This window comes from Seriola aureovittata, chromosome 4 (assembly GCF_021018895.1).
Source record: "Seriola aureovittata isolate HTS-2021-v1 ecotype China chromosome 4, ASM2101889v1, whole genome shotgun sequence".
NCBI classification, from domain to species: domain Eukaryota; kingdom Metazoa; phylum Chordata; class Actinopteri; order Carangiformes; family Carangidae; genus Seriola; species Seriola aureovittata.
Genome location: NC_079367.1, coordinates 23,459,176 through 23,482,963, shown reverse-complemented (window position 1 = coordinate 23,482,963; position 23,788 = coordinate 23,459,176). Strand labels below are relative to the sequence as shown.

General features: G+C 42.8%; 1 protein-coding gene across 1 annotated transcript in view; it reads left to right on the top strand.

Annotated features, from left to right (window-relative positions):
- Positions 1-1,265: 1,265 nt before the first annotated feature.
- The window catches only part of LOC130168131 (protocadherin-16-like), a 79,909-nt gene continuing 57,386 nt past the window's right edge, over positions 1,266-23,788 (top strand). The window contains exons 1-2 of the mRNA XM_056374726.1: positions 1,266-1,674; positions 7,477-9,297. Coding sequence (XP_056230701.1) covers positions 7,498-9,297 — 1,800 coding nt within the window. The 5' untranslated portion in view covers positions 1,266-1,674; positions 7,477-7,497. The remainder of the gene's footprint in view (positions 1,675-7,476; positions 9,298-23,788) is intronic.

Here is a 23,788-nt window from a genome sequence, read left to right as displayed (position 1 = left end):
CGAGCTCCTTTGTTGTGCTCTTGTTTATACTCTAAATGGATAGTGACAAGGGTTTAATAACTTTCAGAGCTTACAGTGATTGACAAGAGAGTGAAAGCAGGGTTATGGCTCCAGCACTATTAGAGATAAAAGCAGAGGTCCTCCTGGGAGCTGACTGGAGATGTAGGCTATACACTTCTTTAAAGAGTCACGAGTTGTGAGGAAACGTTAGTGCCTCTTTTCTAGACTCCTAGAAAAACAGCCCTAGGAGGTTTCTTGACTTCCAACATCTGAGGGAAAACACTGTCTGTATGATGTATGATAGGCCTCTTTTTGTTGAGCTTGTTTGGTCAAGGTATAAGGTGAGCCACACTACGGCCCCTGTGAGCCACAAAGTAGAACGTGATGCTATCAAATGTATACTTCCAGACAAACTTGAACATGGATTAAAGTGAACTATAATGCATTTCAAAAGCGCGCTGGAAGCAGAGATAAACCTGTTGTTTAATATCTCTAATATAACTTTTCATTTAATATGTCTTTCTATAGCCACTTCAACTATTCAAACACCCCCACTTGTCAGAGTGTAATCAAATTTGAATACTTTTTCAATGTGCTCACAATATACTTCATTCAGGATTTCTCTATTGATTTTAAACACTGTACTCCCTGAACATGTCTTGAAGAGTTAAACTAGAACTTGTCGGTAATATCCGCTGAATGTTTCCCAACTGTCACCTTGAAATTCACCTTCAGTCTCATATTATGTCAAAAGAGTGTATGTTGCTGAATTCTTTGGTGGTGTTATTCCAGAAGAACCTTGTGGGTTTAATGTGTCAAAAACATTCAGTGTAGCCTACATTTTTATAGCCTCTACTGTAACTATTTAACTTTTTGACCTATTTGAGCTGAGCTTCTCCCAATTTAAAACCTCAGAAATGAGTTGCCACACTCACCCAAACTTCAGAACCGTTTCAAGACTTTTCTAACTTTCTTTCAGTGCCAGAATAGTTGAACCTGTGCACAGCTCCATGACAAATCATGTGGACCAGTGACCGAGCAATGCTGCTGATTTACACTTCCCTCTCGTATAGGATGGTGGCACCAAAGTTCAGCAATAACCTGGCCCGTCTCTCTGCAGTCGGCGTGGCTCCTTGAGGCAGCGGCAGCCGCAGCAGCAGCAGCAGCGGCAGCAGCAGCAGCAGCAGCACTGAAGAGGAGAGCAGGAGGTTGCTCTCCGTCACGTGTTGAATAAATTAGATTTAGAGAAAGGAGGGGAAGGGAGGGGGGGGCGTCCTCAGCGCGGCCCCACACTGTTTGGTTTCACTCAGCGTGCTGCAGCAGTGTGTCTCCGACCAGACAGGCAGACAGTGGATGCCGATAAGTTGATAACGTCCACTGGAGGAGGACTACAGGAAAGTTTTACAAGGCGCAACTTTGCATTTTTTTTTTTTTTTTTTTTTACTACTCATAATCGCCTGACAAGGGATTGGAAAAATAACAAAAATAGGAATTTAAAAAGAAACTAAGTGTGAGCAGTGGGAGGAATCTCTGGCAGAGGGAAAGCAGGTTTCTGAAGTCCTGAGATGGATGTAACTTTCACTTTGGGCTTTGTCTTCACAAGGAAACAGTGAGAGGAGAGATTTTTCAAACTCGGCTTGTCCTCTCTAACACAGAGCAGAGGAGCCGATGAATGTGAGTATCTATCACTCCATGACACACATCTCCTCACTCCACCAGTAACCTGATGCGATGAAGTTGTCCATCAGTGCAGTTTATCCACAACCACACTTTTCCCTTTCATTTCAGTAACATTTAACACACTTTACAACTTACTCGCTGACCCTGTGTCTGCTGTAGAGACTTTCCAGTGGGAGGATACATGCAGCCTATAACTCATTCACTTAAGACGTTCGCTACTTTTTCTTTGGTTTCTATTTCTTTACATGCGCACACTTCTATGTAACGGTATAGGACGTACAGATTCATTGTAATTATATGTTTAGCTGGTTCATTTCAAACCCTGTTGCAAAGTTAATTTAACAAACCCCTTAGAGCAGGCGATTTCCAAGACATATGGTATTTTAATTTAGAGCTGCCACCCTTAATGTTTTACATGCAAAAAACTGTTTATGAGGTTATTATCAAGTTATGAATGTTATGAAATGTTGTTGCGTTTGTGTATTAGATAGAACTGTGCGGTGTTAATACTGCACAGAACACCCTCAGCCTGCGCGCAGACTTTGAAGAGCAGCCAAAAATATTTGAACTGCATGTCAAGTCGCACTTTTTTTTTTAAGCCCCTCTGAAACATTCCTCTCAAATTGGTCAACCTATGGAGTTATTGTATTGTCCTCGGGGTGCTGCTGCCGCCGCCGCCGCCGCTGCGCCCCTCTGTCTCCCTTCGTACAAGCACTTGAACACATACCAACTGATTACCCGCATGTCGGCACAGTTATTGTGTTGGCAGACTCGTGCTCATTGACCGTGAAAAGGTGTTCCTTTCCCTCAATTAATAAATTAATTAAGTCTCCACTGGGTTCCATCAGCTCGCACTTTAGTTGTGAATGTGATGGTTGCCATGGTGCAGCTGCGTAATTGTGCTGCCTTTTCTTTGACTTTAGACACAACAAGGGCTGCAGGCTCCTCCTTTTCTTTTTCTTTTTTTTTTCCCTCACCACCCATCATCAGTTAGAGGAGAACTGCGGAGTCCTGCTTTTGGTGTAGCCTAATAATTGTGCCACTTCTACAGCTGTTAAGTTGTATTGTTGCCGCCACTTTGTGTCTATTTTATACTTATCATAGTAATTTGGGGAAAATTGACCAGACTATAATAGTATCCACACCACTGAGGCTTGTAGTAAGTTGTAATAATCAGCATTTTTTATTTATTCATCAATATATCCATCTACCCACACATGCCTCCATTTCTATACCTGCTTAGTTTCTATTTAGTTCTAAAACGTTTGTGATAATAAGTCTCAGTTTCTCTGTTATTATTGTAATGTGTGTCATTGGACTCTGGGTTGAGTTAAAATGTAGAGAAAACAAACAAAAAAAGCAGCATTGATGGATAAAACCAGAATTTGGGCCTCCCTAGCTTTTATAAGAATCCAAGGATTATGTCATAAACCCTTGGTGCAGTGCATGAAGTAATCATTTCACTAGTCTTGTCTTTGTAGCCTGCATATGCTGTTGATGAAGCTAGTGTTCCAGACTCCTAAAAAGGAATGAAAAACACAAGATATGTTTCTCCCAGGGTGGCCACCCCAACACCACCCAGAACGTCTCTTGTTGCTTTACATTTGTGGAAATTGCTGGGCTGTAGTTGCTGCGGTTTTACTCATCTTCTTGCAGTGTCGTCATCAGTAAAATAAGTCGAGTCTACATCAACCCATGGGCTTTGAGAGTGTCGTGCCAGAAGAACACTGTCAAATTCGAAATTCATTTTCTCTTTAGTGACAGACTCTGTCAACTAAAATAAACCGTCTATGTCAGTGCTGAAAGAAAAAAAGTTTTGTGGACACACTCAATTTAAAAAAAAAAATCCCAATCAGTCCTGTCCTCTTCAGAAACATATATGTGACGGTTTGCATATGTGCTGAACTTTGACCTCAGCTGTACTAACGTCCAAACCCTCCTCGCGCCCCTGCTACTGTAACTCGATGCACATATGTTTTTAATGATGCAACCACTTGTGCTGCAAACGCAATATCAGATGGTGTCATCTTCAAAGACATAAGGTGTGTGTTTTTTTTATCTGGAACATCTTACACAAACAGCTGAACTAACCCATGCTGTTCTTGCTGTGGGAAAGAGATGATCCCTCTTGTCACAAACCCTCAGAAACCTCCAGCTCACCGTGAAAAAGTAGGCTGTGTGTTTTCCCGAATATCGTGTTTGTTATGGCCGGGGAGTGCATGTGTATCTGAGGCCTGTGATGGTTTTTCCTGGCCTTTTTAACATGCCCCGGGACCTAAGTTTCAAAGACTAATGCAGAGCACAGAAACGTGGCACTTTTGAGAGGCAATAGTCTGGCAAACATTCAGAGCTTTTTAGTTTGCTTTGTGCTAAGCCTGTCATCCTCGCGTCCAGTCAATCTGCAGTTCTGTCTGTGGTTTCCATTATGGCTCCATTGAGCTTGAGGCAGCCTGGCGTGTTCCTAAAACCACAGAAGTTTTCTTTGAGTTAACTGAAATCATGACTTGGAATTAGAAGCTCATTTTACGTAGTCTGCCACTATAGTTGTCCCTCCTGGCCTGTTGGTGGTGAAAATGGTTTGGTTGTGTTAATTAAAATAGTGCAGCTGAAGTACAGTGTTTGGGGTCAGGTTTGTGATGAACTAGGATATGTACTGTATCTCTGGAGATCAGATACTCTGGTTAGATCAGTAAAGCGCCACATTAAATTTGTAAGCGACTATATCAAATATCGTGTATGGTTGTTGTTTAAGATATTAGCTAAAGATAAGTGTTTGACAGTTATTCAATATCCCAAGATACGTCTTCTCAGATGAAATTATAGGACTTGGCATATCCACTGAATTAATTGTGATGTTTAACAGTTTCTTTTACTCTTCACTGTTAAAAATCACATTTATATTTTATGAGAGGTTTGGCATTCCTAGGCATTGGCTCATGGACGGAGGCAGCACTGTTTGTTCAGATGTATTGTCTATTGTAGGGTTTTCCAAACCAAAGGCCTGCTTGTCATGATAGTAGAATAAAAAAGACAAATGCTACTTCACAGAAAAATGAAAAGTGAAAAATAAATAAGCAAATGTATTTTCAGCTGTCATGAAAAGTGGATCTGACACATTTTGCCAAACATGATCTAGACCACAGTGGAGAGGTGGGAAATGCGCCACTGATGGCCCCAGCATGCACTGATGCCATGGATTTTTATGCTGATTCCAGTCATGCTAGAAAAAAGTACCCAGGATGGTATCCAATGTATTCAAACAGAGGTTTTTATTCTGCACGTAAATCCTAGAAACCTTGGATTCGGTTGGTTGACTGTGTTTAGAGGATTCAAAAGAAACTGGGTCAGTGCCATCGTTACTACTAACAATGAAGTGCACGTGATGTGTTATAGGCACATGTGTTGGTTTTAGAAAAAGCAACCACGATCATGCTTTTATGAAGCATAAAACTAAATATTTTAGTGTCGTGGCTGAAGGTACATGGGGGTTAATCCTCCAGCAGTTACATCATCTTAACAAAACTCTTCACCAGTGTTTAACTACCAGTGGGAGGGACTCGCCATGATCTAGGACAATGATGCAAGGAAAACATCTGAATCCAAGCCACAATGGGATTGGCTTACTAAATACAACAGCTTTCAACCATCAGCAGCTATTCTGAACTGTTTTTTCCGGATTGCTTTCCCTGAAACCCTACGCACGAATAAGTTGTTGCCTTTTTTTATCTCAGCTGTTAACTGGCTTCTAACTTCCAGACTCTCTCAGTGATAGATGCCCGGGTAGATGACAGTGGTTGTCGTCAGTTTAGTGAGCGTGTTAGCTTTAAGGTGCAGAAATTTCTTTTAAACTTCATGCTGAATCTTTTTTACTCCATTTGTACTTCTCAACCTGGTATTGTGCAATTAGCCTACCCGAGTGTGTCTGCTATATCCATTAGGCTGCGCAGCTCTGCAGAGGTCCTCTGCTGTAGCTCAACCAGAGAATGCATTATTTCAGTTGTGGCATTTGGACAACGATTCTGGCCTTGAAAGTTATTCTTTGTGCTTTGGAGTTAGCTTTGTAAAAGTGCATCCCCAGTGTTGCAGTAAAGTAAATCAATACTGAGACTTTAAAGTTCAAGTGCTGTCAAGACTTTCAGGGTCTCATGGATATGCTTATGTTTTAGCAAAGAGAAGCACTCACAAAGCAAACCAACATATGGTGTGCAAGGGTAAATTTGTAGTGCTTGCTTTTATGGTGCTGTCATTTGCAATTATTATGGTCTCTGTGGAAGTAATATGACTCAGAACTGAAAGCAGAAAATTAATCCAGAGTTCATTTTTATTCCTAACAGTTAAATAATGAACTAGAATTGAACTAGTAGCTCCGAAAATATGATAAGAGCTCTGATTTTCATGTCATAATTCAAAACAAGTAATACTCCAAGGTTTTTCACTACTCACACTACATTGAATTCAAACCAGTTTGAAGTTAGAGTTAGTATGTTCGGTGTTGTGGGCTCCGAATCATGGCAGACTGAAATTAGCCCTGGAATCTTGTGTGCATATGGCCAACTTCCAGCAGACCTCAATTACAATGCTGCAGAGCCAGAAAAAGGGAGAGAGGTAGACTGCATGGAGCCCTTCAACTCTGCTGTGCAATTCTGTCACTCAAACACACTGTCACCACTGTGGCTGAGACACATCGCCACACTGCATTCAGGGGAGGTATTTAGTGCACACGCACACATGCTCACACATGGATACACAGATGTTTTGTGAGTGTTTCCTTGCAGGTATCAGCTAAACCACTGGGGGGAGCATTGAAGAGCTTTCACTACAAAACCCAATTCCTCTAAATTTAATACATTATAATGTGCTTCTGAATATATTTCCTCAAAATTAAAGGTAATTTTACTTTGCAAACAAGTCAGAGTGGTTATGAATAACATTAATTCAGACAGAACCACAGACAATTGGAAGCTGGTCTTTTTATTTAATGAAAACGACACAATAATTTTATGTGTGCCAGACACTTGGTGGTTTTGGATTATTCTGCAGATGGTGACAGTCTTGTTGAACAAGTTCCACATTGCTCCACAGTGTCTCTCAGTCTCAATTACACATCCTCTGCAGTGGTATGGGTCTATTGCCAGAGTGTGCCTATTGTTTATTCAAGGAATTCTAACACCCTCACTTCTTTTAAATATCAATATTTGGATATTTTTTCTTCTTGATTTAACACTCATAGTCTTAATTCTCACAAGTATTGGAAGACAGATATGTTTTCTTGGGGAGAGTTAAATGTTTTAAATGGTTCTTGGAGCGGGTTCTCAGAACTGCTCATTCCCTGACAGCTAAATGTGGTGGTACAGATAAATATTAAATCCGGGACCTCACCTACTAGACTTACATGAGAGGGTACTGTTATGGTGAGCAGCCTGGCAAAAATGATTCCTGCACCTTTTTAATTGGAGTTGAATAGTGAGAGCCAAAGACTCCCCGTCTGAGGTAGTGTGCTCCGACCTGTGGTTTTGATGTTTCTTTAGCAAAGGAGAGCTTTCTGGTATGTAGAAGGAACAAGGTGTTGACTTATTATGTGAACTAAGAAGTGTAGGAAAATGTTATATGCAGGGCCTATTGTATTTGCTGTGGTTGGGAATACAGCCCATAAAACATATGGGAAAGTGTTTAACGCATATATTTGTTTTTCTTAAACTAACTTACTCTGTATTTCGACACAGAAATAATACACCTTCTCTTCTGCTGTTGTCAGGTTTTGACATTGCTCAGCTTTTCCTCTTTGTGTGCCTCCAGGTTTAAAAAGAAGGAGCCAAAATGAAGACAGCTGCCAAGGGTTTTGGGAAGTCTATAATGGACCCTTCGCATCGTGAAGGTTTGTGGAATAGAAGGATAATGTTAATGGTGTATGTGGCCTTGGAGCTTCTAACAGTCCAGTCCCCAGTGGTCCTGGGGACTCTTGAGCTACAGCTAGATGAGGAACAACCAGCAGGCACAATTGTAGGTGACATCAGTGCCGGGCTTCCTCCTGGCATCACAGCATCCCTGTACTTCATCTCAGACCACGAGGGAACAGGCGTGGGCAACGATTTGGACATAGACGAGAGCACGGGCATTATTAAAACTGCCAAGGTTCTTGACAGGGAACTGAGGGATAGATACAACTTCATTGCAGTCACCATGACAGGTGTGACCGTGGAGGTGACCATCAAGGTAAATGACATAAATGACCACGCCCCGACGTTCACAAGAAAGCGGGCGACATTTAAAATCCCAGAGCAGACAGCCATTGGGACAAGGTTTTCTCTTGAGCCGGCTGTGGATGCTGATCAAGGCCAGTTTACGACACAGGGCTACCTTATTAAAGATGGAAATGTTGGCCAGGCCTTCACCTTGGAGACCAGGAAGGGAAGCAGTGAGGTTCTCTATCTGGACTTGGTGGTCAATGCCATTCTAGACAGAGAGAAAAGATCCACCTACACTTTATCTTTGGAGGCCTTTGATGGCGGTTCCCCCAAAAGGACTGATCAGATGACATTAGATATTATTGTACAAGACATAAATGACAACGCTCCTGTTTTCAACCAGAGCCGCTACCATGCCATAATATCTGAGAACCTCCAACCAGGAAGCAACATCCTGCAGGTGTTTGCCACAGATGCTGATGAAGGGGACAACGGGATGGTGCTGTATGAAATCAACAGGAGACAAAGCGACCCGGACCGCTACTTTGTCATCGACTCCCGGACCGGCGTCATCACGCTCAACAAGCCGCTTGATTTTGAGATGAGGAGAGTCCATGAGCTGGTGGTCCAGGCGCAAGACAACGCAACCCAACCGGAGGTGACCAATGCGTTTGTCACCATCCACGTCAGAGACTACAATGACAACCAGCCCACTATGACCATCATCTTTCTCAGTGAGGACGGATCTCCCAGGATCTCCGAAGGTGCACAACCAGGCCAGTATGTAGCCAGGATCTCAGTCACTGACCCAGACTATGGAGAGTATGCCAATGTCAATGTGTCGCTGGAGGGAGGAGATGGAAAGTTTGCCCTGACCACTAAGGACAGTATCATCTATCTGATCTGTGTGGACCAGATTCTGGACCGGGAGGAGAGAGACACCTATGAGCTGAGGGTGATGGCGACAGACTCAGGCACGCCTCCTCTCAGGGCCGAGTCCTCCTTCATCATCCAGGTGACCGACGTCAATGACAACCCTCCTCTGTTTGACCAGCCAGTATACAGACAGGTCATCCCTGAAGTGGTGTTTCCAGGGAGTTTTGTGTTACAGGTGACAGCTAGAGACAAAGACCAGGGGCCCAATGGGGACATTAACTACAGCATCCTACAAGGCCAAGGCGCCTACTCCGACTGGTTCAGTATAGACTCCATTACAGGGATTATCACCACTCTCTCTCAACTGGATTATGAAAAGAACCCCAATCCCAGTATAACTGTGGTAGCCAGAGATGGAGGGAAACCCCCCCTGTCCTCCACTGCTGTGGTAAACATCGTACTTCAGGATATAAATGACAATGAGCCTGTTTTTGAGAGAAACTTCTACAATGTCTCCATCAAAGAGAACACAGCTCCAGGAACCTGCATACTTGAGGTAGGACATTTCTTTTTGCAGATTTATTTCATTAACAGTTTGTGAATTGATTGATTTTGTAAACACACTCCCACACATCAGCGCTGAGCTCATGCTCAAGAGTCTGAACTCAACTTGGGGGCAATTGTGGAGAGCATAACAAATGGAAATTTATTAGACAAATAGAATAGGAATTTGTCAGACTTTTTAATGGTAAAGTTATTTAAACTGGACTGCCTCAGAGAGGATTTACCTGTGGTTTTAGGCCAAGATGATCTCCTCTTTGGCTGTCCTCCCCTTCACCTCTCAAAAGGTTTCCAGGGTAACAGGCAGTGTAAAGTCCTCTGTCAGCCAAGGCACAAAGGGGTTTTTCACGTATTCGCAGGCAGAGACAAATTCAAGGTTTTATCCCAAGAAATAGATGTCACTTCACTCTCAAAAGGCACCTTAATTAGGCTAGTTGAGCGTGAGAAAAAATGGCTATAGATGACAAGATGAATTAAAGTTCAGACAAATTACAGCACCCCCAGTGACCGCAGTCCTTTCTTGTTAAAACATATTGTTTTCTCAAGTCGCTTTTAGCAATCTTATTAAAAAGACAACACTCACAAAAGCCAGCTCTTTTTTACAAGTGCAGAGGTCCATACAAATCTGTTCCTCAAGTGTCTGCAGTAGTGTTGCATGGATCAAGGAGCTGGATACAGAGTGCAGTCCAAACAGAGGGCCCAGCAGACGGGATCTTGGCCCAGTGTTTGGCCTTGGGAGAGGGAGGAGTGAAGGGAGACGAAGGCCTTACCACGACTCCTGGCTTGAATGCAGAAATAGAAGCTACGAGGACTTCTTGTGGGAGGTCCCCTAATTATAAATTGCAGCGACCACAAGGATAAGGAGAAACGAGAATGTACTGAAATTGATTATGGGATTTGGAAAGTGAACCAAAGAATAATTTAAAAAAATGTATGTTTTGGAAAACTGTAAAGCTCTACGATCACTCTTTCCAATGTGGGTTGAAGTTCATGTTCTGTGAAAATATCTGAAAACCATATTTTGTTTTCTTTCAAACTAGAGATGGTCAGACTTCAGTCTTCCCTCTGCATTGCCTCCAAAAACATTACTACCTGCTTTCAAACAACTCTCAGAGTATGACATGCTTGATCAGTGGCCTCACAGGGTCCAAGTATGAAGTAGTGCTTCAAAGCCACTGCTCTCTGGCCTCTGTTGGGCCTGCCTGGATGCTGCAGACGTGTGTTTGGCGGGCCATGTGAGAACAGACTGCTCTTACTCAGGGTGCCAGCTCTACATCCAAACATCTCAGCAAGACATCTGATGACTAACTTTTTTTCTCTGTTGATGAAATTCCCAATGTCCCCTTTTTCCATACACAATGCTGTCCAAAAAACATTACAATATGGGTATTGTGATCATTAATTCAAACGTTTGAAGTGGCTCTTTTTTTTTTTCTCTCCTCCGCAGGTCACCAGCACAGCGGTTCATGATTATGCTAATGTGATCTGGCTCCACTGTGCTGTGCCTGGGATATTTTGTCACTTTCCGCTAAACATGATCTGGTTTATGGGTGACATTATAATAAGATGTGGGGGAGAAAAATGTAACTAAAAATAAGAACTTAAGCATATTAACACCAATCAGTCTTGTAATTCAATATTTAAGATCTACTGCTAAGAAAATAAGTCATCCTTGAGAGGGGAAATCAAATACAACATTAAACACAACATTTTAAGAACCATGAGCTGCATTGTGGAACGTGGTTCACGAGCCATTACTAATTCTATTCTTCATTATTAATTTTCAAAGCGTGTCCAATTTTACACGTTTTCTGGAATTTGTAGAGGTCAAAAATCTCTGTCGCACCATTTTATATCTCTCATTTTAAATTGTGGGTTGCAAGCATGCATTCACTCTCAAGGTACTGTTACATTGTTACATACGCCAGTGCGCGTTTTATTACAAATGTGTGATGTTTCTTTTAGAAAAATAGGAAAAAAAACAAGATGAAAAAAAAATCATTACTCGAAGGTCATTTAATTTGGCCATTAAGCATAGTGGTTTTTGATTCCTAACATGGAGGAAGAAGAGTAATATAAGATGTCATTAGGGATAATGAGGCACATCAGCCTGCCTTAATATCTCCAAATTCAGTAAAGCTGGCTGTCTTGGCTTTGAGAGTTATGTGTTATTTCACTTATGAAATAATGAAGCTTTCCAGTTAGTTATGTCAGAATCTTGCATTGGGGAATAATTTACACCTCATATCCTTGTGGTTTTTGGTTGGTTTGGAGTGCGTCTCCGCTAAGAATTGTCCCTCTGTCTGTGTCTGGGGGGGTCGTTCTGGCTCCAGTAGAAAGGCGAGAGGGGGTCTCCAGGCAGCTGAGGGGGAAATGAGCCCTGACAAGCGCTGGCATGAGTGGCGGAGGTGACATGAGCAGGGGGGCTTCCTTGTCTGTCTGTTGGTCTGTCCCGCTCCAAATTCTTATCTGATTTCACTTCATTTCACATTAGCTGGGTGTGAGGATAGGCCAGACCTAATTTTCAACCCCCACCCCCCCACCCCAATGTTCACGACAGAATGGACCGCTTGTCATTGCTGCAGCCCCCTTAGCAACATGAGAAGAACGCAGATTGCTGCAAGTGAAGGCGCAAACATTTTGTCTTTCTTGAAGCTGTGACTCAAACTTTTGCATTTATCTGCTCCCTCGCCACCCAAAGTGCTTCCTGTCTCAGTGATGTCTCGGCAACGTTTTGACTAATGAAAAAACACTGGTGATAGCGTTTAGGATTGTTATGCTTTGGCTGGGATTTTTATGTGCGCGACAGCGCTCTGAATCTGCTACTTATAGTTTAGATAACTACAGATGCAGAGTCTTTTTAAGCAGCGTAACATACAGCACCACCCAAACACATTCATTATTTCAGTGAAATCTTTAAAGGCAGCCTAGTTGAAAGCGGTACCTCAGTGAAGTGGCACTTCTCTATTCCTGCCAACATAAAAGCAACCAGTCTTTGGGGAAAAAAGAATACTCATAATTGCCCTGGAGAGAAAGTATGAATGATTGAAAGAATGTGTTTCTTTCACACTGGTGCCTCACATTTTCCACGCTCTTTTTGTACTATAGTGACCACCTACTGACTACTGCCAGGCAGGTGCTAATAACACTGATTCCATTACCTTGTGCCATTTTGTCCTTGAGCCTGTGTTCGCTGATTATAAAAGGTGGCTACTGCAGTGGTGGGAGATGATATCTTTCATGATCCAGAAGTGTTCATAATACTCTTTACAGTACATTCAGGATAAACATCTGGCGTTCACTGTTAAATTTCAGTGCTTGCTTTAGTCGTAGCGTCCTCGGGGACGTTGGAAAAGCCGGCATTGTTTAAATATATCTTGATTTTCATAATCTCATTCATTATTTTGTGTTTGCAGAGGTTAGTTTATGTTGAGTTGTGTAGCTCTCTGCTGCTCCACAGAAAGTTTCTTCTCGCAATGTTATAGCTGCTACTCTTAAGTTTCAACCTTATTTTCTCAGCAATTCTTCCATTAGTGCTTAGAAATTGCTGTTTGGCTTTCACCCAAACTGAAGTTCTGCTCAACAGCCAGGTAAAATGCAACGATTTGGTGACCGAGAGGGACACCTGACTGCTCAATCACTCTTTGTAATGGTCCGTCTGTAATGGACTTTGCTAACTTCTCAAGCACAGCATTTTCCAGGGTATCCAAATGAGATTTCAATTTTTTTGCAAATAAGTGAGACTAACTATGGAACTGAGTGAAATTGCCAGTTTCAGATTGATATTTCTGTACAAAAAACGTGTAATCAATTCTTACCAGAAATTTTTCTGGGGATGGTTTGTGTCAAACGGAATGCTCACTTGTCTGTTTTAATACCAGACCGGCCTGTCTCCCCGTGAGATTGGTTTAGCTTGAGGCGAGCTGACTCTGCTCTTGGTCTCCTCTGTTTCTTTTTCCTCATACTAACTACCAAGCTTCGCTGTGGCTCTGCGGTATAACAGTATTTTCAGGGAATGGTAAAATTGCAGGAAACTGGATGTGCTACTTAATGTGTTCGCAAATGTAATACTTCCTTGAACACTTACTCCTGGGCCTAGCAGGGGCACTGAAGCGAACATAAACACTGATGTACATCTGGATAGAGTGTGGGTGTTCAGGTCAAAGTTACTGGGCTTGAGACAGCTGAGCGCATTTTATTGTGCTCAGACGTCCATCAGCAAATCCACTGCCCCCCTCTTTCCTACAGCACAGGAAGAGGAGAAAGTTGTGGTGACAATTTTAATGTTATATGGTTGAATACAGAAGCTGGGAGGAAATAGTGCTCATTAGGGAAAACCGAAGTTGTGAGTATTTGAACACCAAACTGTGAAACAAAATTGCTCTCATGGACTTCAGGCTGTGTTTGTTCTAGCGCTGCAGCTAAAAATTATTTTCATTATTGATTAATGACGGGATAATTGTTTTGGATTGGATTTTTAATTTTTTCAGCAGCATCAGTAGCTATGTCAGATACAGTAGCCGATTGATTTGGAATATTACTAATTCCTTTTAGCTACGAAACTAAGTTAAGTTAGTAAGTTTAGTCTAAAACTATCTTTTAAACATCACCTGCTCCAACTTATATAATATATAAAAGTGTTGCTGTGTCATACAGGTGCTACCACCCGCCAGTAATATTTTGCAAAACATGCAATAAGGCTTCTTTGTTGGTTGCTGTGTGTTGCGTGAGTGCTGAGTGGTAAAGCAAGCAGTGTTTACAGGACTTCAGGGAGACTTCACAGAGGTCAGTGCAGACTGGGATGCAGTCACGCGGAGTGTTGGCTGTGAAGCAAAAGTTGTGAGAGATAAAAGCCTGCTGGAGGGGTTTCCTGCCCACATCTGGCAAAGAAAGAAGATGGGCTTATATAGCTCTCTCATGGGACAAGAAATTTCATGAATACAGTCTGTCTGCCCCCCGACTGTCTGCTGCAGGTGAGGCAGGCGTCTCGTCACTGCTTCCAAGTTTCTATGAAAGAGTGTGAGTGTGTGTGGAAGGAGAGAGAGAGAGAGAGAGAGATAGAGAGAGAGAGAGAGAGAAAGAAAACAGTTTGGTCTCCTGAGGGACAGTCAGCCTCTGGCAGCTGTGACACAGCTCCGACTCAGCAGCTGGATCCAGCTGTTGATCCCTCCTCAAACATCTCTCCTCTGACTCCGTGGGGTGGGTTCTCTCTCACTCTTCCTGTTTCTTTATCTCTGTTTGTCTCTCTTTACTCTTACTCCATGTCCATCCAGACTCCTTATCTCTTCCCAGTTCCCTTTCCCACACTGCTGCGTCCCCCATGTGATCCAATTACACCTCTTCACTTCCCCTTTTCCCCCCGGAGTGGTGGTGACATGTGCATCGGAGCAGGTGAGAGCAGCACATCTGCCTGCCAGGGGATGCTCCGGCCTCCCTGGAGTGGCGCGAACACACTTCCTTGTGGGTCCCAGCCAGACCAGGCCGAGGCTTATCTAATTTGATGATGCAAGAAATACATGGGTTTAAATTACCGACAGAGTGAAGTCAGACTGCAGGTGTGTGTCTTCCGGCTCAAGGGGAGCACTTTTGCTTGACCTTCATAAATAGAGACAAATATCTACTTCGCCTCCCTGCTCCTTTGAGACGACTGAGTGGGAGAGGGGGGATAGACGGAGTGGCTCGCTGTGACGAGGGCTGCCAGGCCTTCTGTTCTCACAGCCCGTGGTCCCCCTGCACATGTGCAAGGCAGTTGGCGCTGCTAAACAAGCTGGGCATCAGGAAGCGTCATCTGCTCGTGATATTCACTCTGTTCCAAAGCAAATCTGTGCTAAATCATCCATCCAGTCCCCTGCTGTCCATCAGAAGCCACCAGACTGGAAAGCAGACGCTGAGTGACAGCTTGCCAGGTAACAAAAATCACTAATCAGGGAAAAGTAGATCCCAAACAAACAGTAACAAATCAAATTTTTGGTGTGATGATGGAATCTAATAGTTACTCAGTTGCAACCATGTTGTATTTTACATTCATGAAAATACATGACAAAAATGCCTCCTCCTAGAAAAGCATGTACTATATATACACAGCACTAGAATATCTTAACCACTGAGCAAATCGTCTCCATATCCAGAACTTCACTGTTACAAGGAATGCATGGCTTTCGTCTGCCAGCAACCTCAGCCCCCCCCTTTTTTTTTTTTTGTGCTCCAGCCTTGCTGCTGCACTGGCTGCCAGTTGAAATAACGATTGAGAAGAATGTTACTGAACCCAACAAGCGCATGGAAACACTGGTGCATTCAGTTACCGGGCGTGTGGTCAGATCAACCTATTTCTGCTCTCAGCGCAATCAATGTCGGTTTACTACCCGCTCTGATTGGGGCTGTGAAGGGAGCTGAGCACAGGGATTAGTCAGCACCTCATATCCTCATGTGAGAAATAGGTGATAGGGGGTAGAGTTTCAGGAAAGAGGTGGTAAAACAGAAATGCAGAATACAAACAAGGCCAGAGGTAAAGAGTCTAAAGCCAAGGCTATCTCTCTGTGTGGTCAGGAAAATGTGGGACCTACACTGTGGCTGTTACAGCAGGATGTTTTGCAGATGCTTGTTAACAGTAATGATGCTATGAAAACTCCCAGCTCCTGTACTTAGTGCTGGGTATTGAACCTCAGTACATGTTTGGTAATGACTAAAATGTAACCAGGCACCTTGTATGAATAATGCCTTCTGAGATTTGTGTTCCCCCTTATAGCTGTTCTTTGATCAGCCAGTTTTTAGATTTAAATAATTATATTGGCAAATTTAGCATGCGGTTTTATTTAGCCAAAGTTCTCAAAATATGTCTGCATGTTTAAAGACAATATTATTTTATTCATGTAAGAAGTTATTTTCTTACATGAAAAAAAGTGATTACTTGAAAAAACAGTTGCATTCCTTGAAGATATCTTAAAAAGTATTATTTTGTTATTGGTACTGATATTTATATATCATACTTATTCAAATGATACCCAGCCCTAATTGCATTGAAATAATAAGTTAGATTGGGTGATTGATGAATTAGCTAATCAACAGAAAATTTCTCAACAGCAATTTTAATCATTGATTAATGGTGGCCATTTATCAAGCAAAAATGCCCAACATTTTCTGGTACTCAGGCCTAGCTCAGTTGTAGTGAGTAAGTAGTTTTTTCAAGCCTTGTACGACGGAGGAAACGATAGCAAGAGTGAGAGAGCAACAAACCATATGGAGAAGGTGGTTTGTGGGGAGAGACGCTCCGCTTTTACATCGCGGTTAGCCAACGTTGTCTGTCTTGGCTTCAGACACTGAGGCACCCAGGCCTGCTCCAACCAGACTCCCAGTCTGTGTGTACTGATGCTCCACGGTGGTCCACCCTCACACTGTTGGTTGCATATCTTGAAGCCTTCGCCACATCTGCAAGAAACGCCCCTTGTGTTATAAAGGAGGACATCTGTTATGGCTTATCTATTCTAAGGTAATGCATCCACAGTGCAGATTAGTTGTAATGAGGAGACAACGGCTTAGCTTAACACAGACGTCCTCTGAGGGCTGGGAGGTGATTTAAAGATTTAGCGAGGGAACTAATTACCACAGTGCTATGTACCTCATCAATAAGGCTAATTTGGTCTGGTGCTCCAGAGTTTATGTTGAGAGTGGTGTGCTGCTTCTTTCAACCAGCGTGTTGAAAGGCCAAATCTTTGTTTAGATTGTTGTGTGTAGCATGGTGCTGTGAGGAGCCGGGAGGCAGCATAAGAAGCAGTGGGACTCTCTGCTGTAATTAGGCAGTGCTGGTATGCAGGAGTGCAGGACTCAAGATGTGTGATGTGGTATCAGAGCAGGCGAACAAAAAGCCAGGGGCTGGGGTGTGCGTGTCTTGGTGTAGACGGGGTTTAAGGGTGGAAGAAATTCTCTAATCAGTGCCCTGGGTTCCTCCCTGATTGCCTCACAAATGCATCTTGTGGGATCCAAAGTATCAACGCAGGATTCTCGGGAGCAGGGAAATTTATGGGCCAGATATTATTTTGGCGGCTCATGGACAAACTAAAATGATGCACATCAGTGCTCTGCACCACGTTTCCATTAGAGTGTAGGTTTAAGGCTTGACACACAGCCAGTCTGAGCCAATCGGGGCAGAACCATATTGAGTTGCAGCACCTTGGAATGTGAACTGAAAAAAAAATTGAAAAATACTGACCTTACATTTCTGTGTTTTTACTTTGAATGGCCTGTGCTCACCGTACAGAGACCCTCTTTCAGGCTGTCAGGAGAAGCTGATCACACTCAGAGGGTGTATGAAAAAATACTTTGTGGTCAAATGCCCAGAAAAAGTGAGTATTGTTTGCAGGGGCCCGAGCAAAGTCGTCTCACCTCTCAAATCGATGCAGACAAGGAGCCGGTCAGTGCAGTAGCCGGCGTAATGGAGAAACAAGTTGTTGATGCTTTCAACAAGCCAATGCATCATTGCCAGGGCTGTGAGCATCCAGACATCTGGTTTCAGAAGCCGTCTCCAGTCAAACCTGGCTGTGTCTTTATAGAGGATCCCTGGAAATGATGCATAATATATTTCATCAGATCCATGAACTACAAAAGCCTCAAATCCCAGTTGAATTTGTGTCATGTGCTACAGAATACTGTATCATCTCCTCTTTGAACATCCGCTGCTCTGGATCCATCTGCCCTTCTTTACAACCAAGTGACCTTTTGAATCACCTGTTCTGCTGCTCTGGTTACAGAACACTTTCAGAGGTTTACTTTTCACGTCATAGTTGTGGAGTGGCTTGAGTACGACCTCACTCTCATGTGGTGGGCGGTTAATCTCACTGAGCAGGACTGTGGGGCTCTGCAGATGTGAATGATCTTGGTTTGCAGACCTGTGCAGATCTTTGGTTTGGTGCCTGGAGAGAACTAAAGAGTCACCTGCTGCCAATTTTTACTATCAACAACTTATTGCTTACAGGCCCTGATTAGCCCCGACAGCGGATATGTTGATTAATGTAGCAATTTACCTTTTGTATGTGAAGTCACGGCATGCTGGAATAACACTAGCCCATTCAAAGATCTGCCTCGGACCGGATAGTTTGTCTTTTTAACTCTTTGGTAATTCAGGAGAAGTTAAGACACAGCTGCTTGATTGTTTTGTTCCCTTCGTGTGTCCCATTCACAGCTTTCCTGTGCAACCACCATCTTCCACTGCTGGTCACAGAGCAGAGCAAGTTTTGCTCAATGGCACTTAGTTATTGAGGGGGGGGGTGGGGGGTGGGGGGTGGTGAATTACTCATTGACATTTTCCCCATATGAACTGTCCCTGTCAATCACAAGCCTACCGGTCTAACTTCTTGACGATAGTCGCAGTGAGTCAGCCAGCGAATTTGAATACAGGATGCAGGCAATTTCATCATCACTACTAAAACAAAAGCTTTGATGAAATATAAATACTGTTTTGAACCCAGGGGATGCCATTGAGTGATTTTACAGTTGATTTTGACAACATCTGTGAGGCCTCCTGGGCTATATCCAATAGATGTGGGGTCTCCAAAGCAAACGGAATGATTGATAAGACAGTTTAGATGGCGAATCTCTTACTTGTTGTGCTGCATGATAGATAATACCCTCATGTAGAGAGGATCATTTCATGGTCACGATTTGATGTAAAAGCTGCCACAGCACGTGCAGGATTTTCAGATTGTACATTATGATTCCAGTGCATCCCCAAAATGTAATTCTCAGTGCTGTGAGCATCCTGTAATGATCACAGTAGTTCTCTCCTCCGCATTAGAAATGTCACTCATCAGTGTGTCTGAATGCAATTAAAATATGACTTAAAACATCCAAACCTTAGCGAGCACAAGGCATTTCATCTACACCACGACATGTAATTTGAGTGTTTAAGATTCAGCTCTGGAAGTTTAATGCACCGTCACAATGCCAATGTTTTGGCAGCCACCTTTTGTAGAGAACAGTCATGTACTGAGTATATTAAGACCATGCTGGAAAGATGAGAAAAATAATCAGCCCTTTTTTGCTGCCTTTAAATCTCAGCCACTTTCAGTCAGCGCTCTTCCCCTGTCACCATCCCTGTCATCGCTGCTACGGCGCCATTTTTTATTCATGGGCCTTCCTTTGCAGTTTTTTTTTTCTTTTTTTCCTCAAGCATACTAATTCTACAATCTAATAGGCATAGTGGTATCTATGCAGTTTTTATTCTCTTATTACCATTGAGTCGACCTTATGAAATGAACTGCGCGGAAGTCTTCTGCTTGTGTAACCTTCCCTTAACAAGAGCCAACCTTTGTCCTTTAAGAAAGCACATTTTAGACATTAGAGTGAGTTTGAGTGAGTAGAGAAGATTTCTGCAGCCTCAATTGATTCTGCTCGCATATTTCTGAAAGAAGGCCTTTCTTTGGGAGACCACTCTGAGCCCCTCTGCCTCCTGCAGTTCTGTAAATGACTTGTAAACAGGCTGTTTAAGTGTGAAGTCACCCTGTGCCCTATTGCTTCCGCTCTTTATTCATCACGCTAACTCGCATACACATAGAAGTATGGCGAATGTTTTTGCTGAATAGCTGGGGGAAGGGCACCATCGCTGTTGTGGGACTTCCAAGAAATTCTCCACAGAAAGTTATGTCTGCAGGAAAGAAAAATAGACAGACACTTTTTAGCCTGTCCTGCAGCTATTTATTACACATAAAGTTTGAGTTTTGAGATTCTAAAATTGGGCAAAAGACTGAAGTGCAAAAGAAACATGAAGATGCTGAATGGAAATCTGAGATTAGATAAAGGACAGTAAGAGGAATATGACTTTCCCTCTTTTGAAAAGGGTAACTGAAAAAAGGGGAAAATGATTGAAACAAATGGGGAAAGCGGGATGAGGAACAGTGAGAAAGAAAGCAGATGCTGAGAGGGAAAAGGAGGCGATTTACCTCATGCAGTGTGTGTGCAAAAGTGGCGTGTAGATGGAGCTCAAGTGGTGGTTTGTTACCATGGCAATATTTGGGGAACGAGGGAGGGAGGAGAGTGGCGTAAACAACAAACCCCATCCATTTCACGGGCAAATCATGATCACTAAGTGCCTGTTTTTCCGTTATAATTGTGGTTTGAGTATTTACACGCCAGGACAGTCCCTCAATGAATCGAGGAGAGGTGAACTCGTAAAGCCTCGGTTACTAAACGGCACAGTTTTTGTTTTTTTCAAGGTATGGGATTGCTAAGAGTTAGCTGTCCTTTTCCCAGAGTTCCTTGCTGTTTCTTTTCAGACTGCCTCACAGTCTCAGCTATCACACGACATTATCAACACATCCTAGAGGTCTGGGGAACATGTAGCAGGGTCTGAGGATGTTTGTTTGGAGATAGAAAAACATCACGATCTCTTGGCTGGAGAAGGTACATTTATCCTGGTGTATAAACACAGACCATAAACTCAACTATCAGATGAATCTATATTGTATATCAACTGAGGTTTTCATTTGGAGGGAAGAATCGGGGGTTAGAAGAAGACTGACTGTGTTTATTCGACATGTTGCCCATCACCCCCACACACACCCCCCTACCAAACCCACCCACCCTTGCGTGTTGTCAGTGGCTGGGGCCTCTGCATCTGTCACGAAGGACAGACATGGGGGAGAGTTCACAAGGCCTCCTCTCTCCCAAACTCAAGCTCTGCCAAGACATCTTTGTCCCTGCGTTTTGTCTCGCTGCCTGGACTTCCGTTCACCCTGTCACCCCCAGCTCTCCTGGGTTGTGATAACAGATCAGGGGCATCCTAATGAAGTGCCAGCATGATTAGATTCAATTTGCTCTTCTTTTTTCCACTTGGAAGAGAAGAGCTATCAGTCTAAAAAACACTTCCGTCCAGCAGACTTATCCCACACCTACATCCCCCTGTAGCCCGGAGCAGCCAGACTGTTGCTAACATTCGGCCTTTATCTCCCGCAACTTACCCATGTGAAGAAACAAACAGAAATCTGTTATCTCAAACCAGACGAAGCCTATGTGGGCACTGTGGACAGCAATGTAAACACTCACGGGGAGCTTCCATTGGACTGACGGGAGTCTGTCTGAAGAAAAAGAGGATGTTTGTCTGAAATCTAAATTTCAGTGGAATAGTCAAAGTTATAATACTAATGTTTTCACGACATGTGATAACATAACAGAGGAGCGTGTCTGTCTGACTGGTGGAGACACTAGTTTCACCCTATTTGTCAAAACTGAATTATGGGTGTTGGGTCTGGTTACTGACAGGATATCATAAAAATAATAATTTATATTGTTTGGATATTTTCTGAAGCAATGTGCTAAGTTTCTTGGCAGGTGTAAGATTTTTCCCCTCTTAATATCTGTAAGATATATTTAAGATTGATAGTGAACTGTCTTTATCCTTCTTTAGACAATCAGTTGGACTGAAAAAACTAATATGTGTAATGCATTTGAAAATATATAAGAAAAACAGTGTTTTGTAAGGGGATGAGAGATAAACTATGTAGCAGTTTGCGTGCCAGTGTGTTCCTTTCCCAGTCTGGGAAGGTGGGACAAAGCTGCAGGATTTGGCCGGTGTTTGTGCAGGAGAAGGGCGCATCAAGATGAGGCCAAAGCACACAAGCTGAAAAGATTTTTTGGCTTGGACATACAAGAGACAATGCTACAATCACGGCAGATCCATACCCATGGACCAGTGGGATCTGTAAGCAATCCATGACTTAATTGACCTAATTCTACTGTGTGTGTGTACTCGTGACTGAGTCGAAGTCATAAAATTGGCCTGTTATTGATATTATACGACACGACAAGTACTTAAAGATGGGAGCTTACTGTAGCAAATTAGGTTATGTTGACACAAGGCACCCAACACACTTCAGCAGTGTTGTCGAGAGAAGACAACTAAACAGTCTTAATTCAGTGTGACGGCTGTAGATGTTGCCATGTCTCCCAGTGGCCAGTAGGGACAGAGCGGCTCACTAAGTGTGAGTAAATGAATGAGTGAATGGATGAATAGGCTCCTTCCCTTCACATTACTTTGTATGAAGAAAGCTGTGAAATGCAATTCACATCATGAAAAGGGGAATAAAGTAACAGGTAATCTGTGGGACAGGTGTAACCATGGCAACAGATAGACATAAGTGTCATTCAGCTGCTGAGTTATGCTATTTGTTGTTTCTCTGTAAATGCATAATGCAGCAGTAGATGGTACCCTCTTCTTTAATTAATGTGTGCTTGTGAATAAGTATACTGTAAGACTAGATATAACCTAGTACAAAGTGATGATTCCCTCTATTTTATCTATGCTCTATATTCCATGATTTTAAACCTGCAATAAAAAAGGCAGTTTGAGGAAAGCAATGGCTTTAATTGCAAAGATGGAACCTATATTGATGTATTTGCTCCACTATCTAGCTGTAACAGTCGGGTACCAGGCAGAGTGAGTGTGCACCTGTGCAGAGGCTGTCAATGACAATTGCACTCCACATTAATTGGTTTGGTAGAGCCCTTACAGTGACAAAGCTTCCACACAAATGCATAAACACAAGCAGAGTGGATGGAGGTGAGGATGTAAGGGGTGGAATTGAGATTATATGAATGAATAAAAAACCATAAGTGACATTACATTCTGGAGCCATGAATAATGACTCACCATCCAATAATGGCCTTAGAGTTAAATTTTCATTCACCCACAGTGCAACGACAACAATCAGCTCCAGTGTCTGTTTCTTAAGTTCTGGGAGAGTTGGGCTGATGGGGGGGGGGGACTCCTGCAGCACTGTCCGCATCCTGGTTTGGCTTGGGCTCTGCCTGAAGGGAAATGAGGAATGATCTCCTTTAGGTCACAGGCCATGATTATGGGAATAAGTATATGATGGAAGAAATACTTACAAAAACTTTCCCAGTGTATGTGTAGCTGTGGCAACTGCTATAGAGTTGGCTTAGCAACTTCCAGGCCTTTGTAGACCATTTTAACCGCTTAGGTCATTTGTTATTTTCTAGAGAGCTTCCTTGGAGCAACTCTACCATTTCGAGCGTGAGTGCTTTGTGGAAATCGGCACTTTTTTAAAAACTCAGCTGATTTATTACAAACAGTGTTGAAGTGATTCAGTCGTCTGCTTAAAGCGAGTTAATATTTCAGAACAGCTTCTATGCTTTTTGCTGAATAGCGATTTAACTTTTCGATCCTTGACTACAAATCATATATAGTTTAAATTTGTGCTGACAGTTTTCAAGCGCATGCTTTACAGAATTTGGATGTATTTTTTCGTTCCAAGCGGCCTTTGTTTCCCTTTCATTTATGTATGGCATGAAAATCAATCAAGCAGACACTTGTTAAACTTGTTTGAGTTAATCCACCCGAGCAAACATCAAGTCTGAATTCATTTTGACAAAGTCACACTGTTGTGGGTGCAGATCATTACTGCAGAATGACTAGAATTCATGCAGACCTGATGGATTACAACATTCAGGTATGGAATGTAATAATGGAAAACAATGGA